The sequence below is a fragment of the Penaeus monodon genome, chromosome 29 (assembly GCF_015228065.2).
Source record: "Penaeus monodon isolate SGIC_2016 chromosome 29, NSTDA_Pmon_1, whole genome shotgun sequence".
NCBI lineage: Eukaryota > Metazoa > Arthropoda > Malacostraca > Decapoda > Penaeidae > Penaeus > Penaeus monodon.
Window position 1 is genome coordinate 24,831,733 of NC_051414.1, and position 407 is coordinate 24,832,139.

The window sequence follows — 407 nt, forward strand, 5'->3', positions numbered from 1 at the left end:
GTAAAGTAGAGGGCATCCAGTATACTTTTATTCACGTATTTGTACACCTTTTTTTATTATATGTCCAAAATGGCGGTCAAAATCCATGTGTTTCCTGATTATTTACACCAAAGGTTTCCGCCAAATCTGGCTGAAATATTTGATGACCTTCAGTAATGGATGTTCTTGAGAGAAACCATTAGGGTTGATATCGTAAGGTTCAGATTCAACAGTACCTTCGTTACCTTCGTGTACGTCATAATTCTGTCTACATCATTAATCAGTTACAGGATTTTATGTAGTATTCTACCTTAAGGTCCAATGATTTGTAATAATAATCTCGTAGAACTGGCCTCCATTCCTTCCAGAAAATTATAGGACTACCGAGAGCTAAATTAGATAGAGTACAGCCTGTGGCTTAACTCTAT

General features: G+C 36.4%; 1 protein-coding gene across 1 annotated transcript in view; it reads right to left on the reverse strand.

Moving 5' to 3' along the window:
* Positions 1-407, reverse strand: part of LOC119591784 (ankyrin-3-like) — a 61,417-nt gene that overhangs the window by 60,433 nt on the left and 577 nt on the right. Inside the window, 1 exon segment of the mRNA XM_037940528.1 lies at positions 109-164. Within this exon segment, the coding sequence (XP_037796456.1) occupies positions 109-164 (56 nt within the window).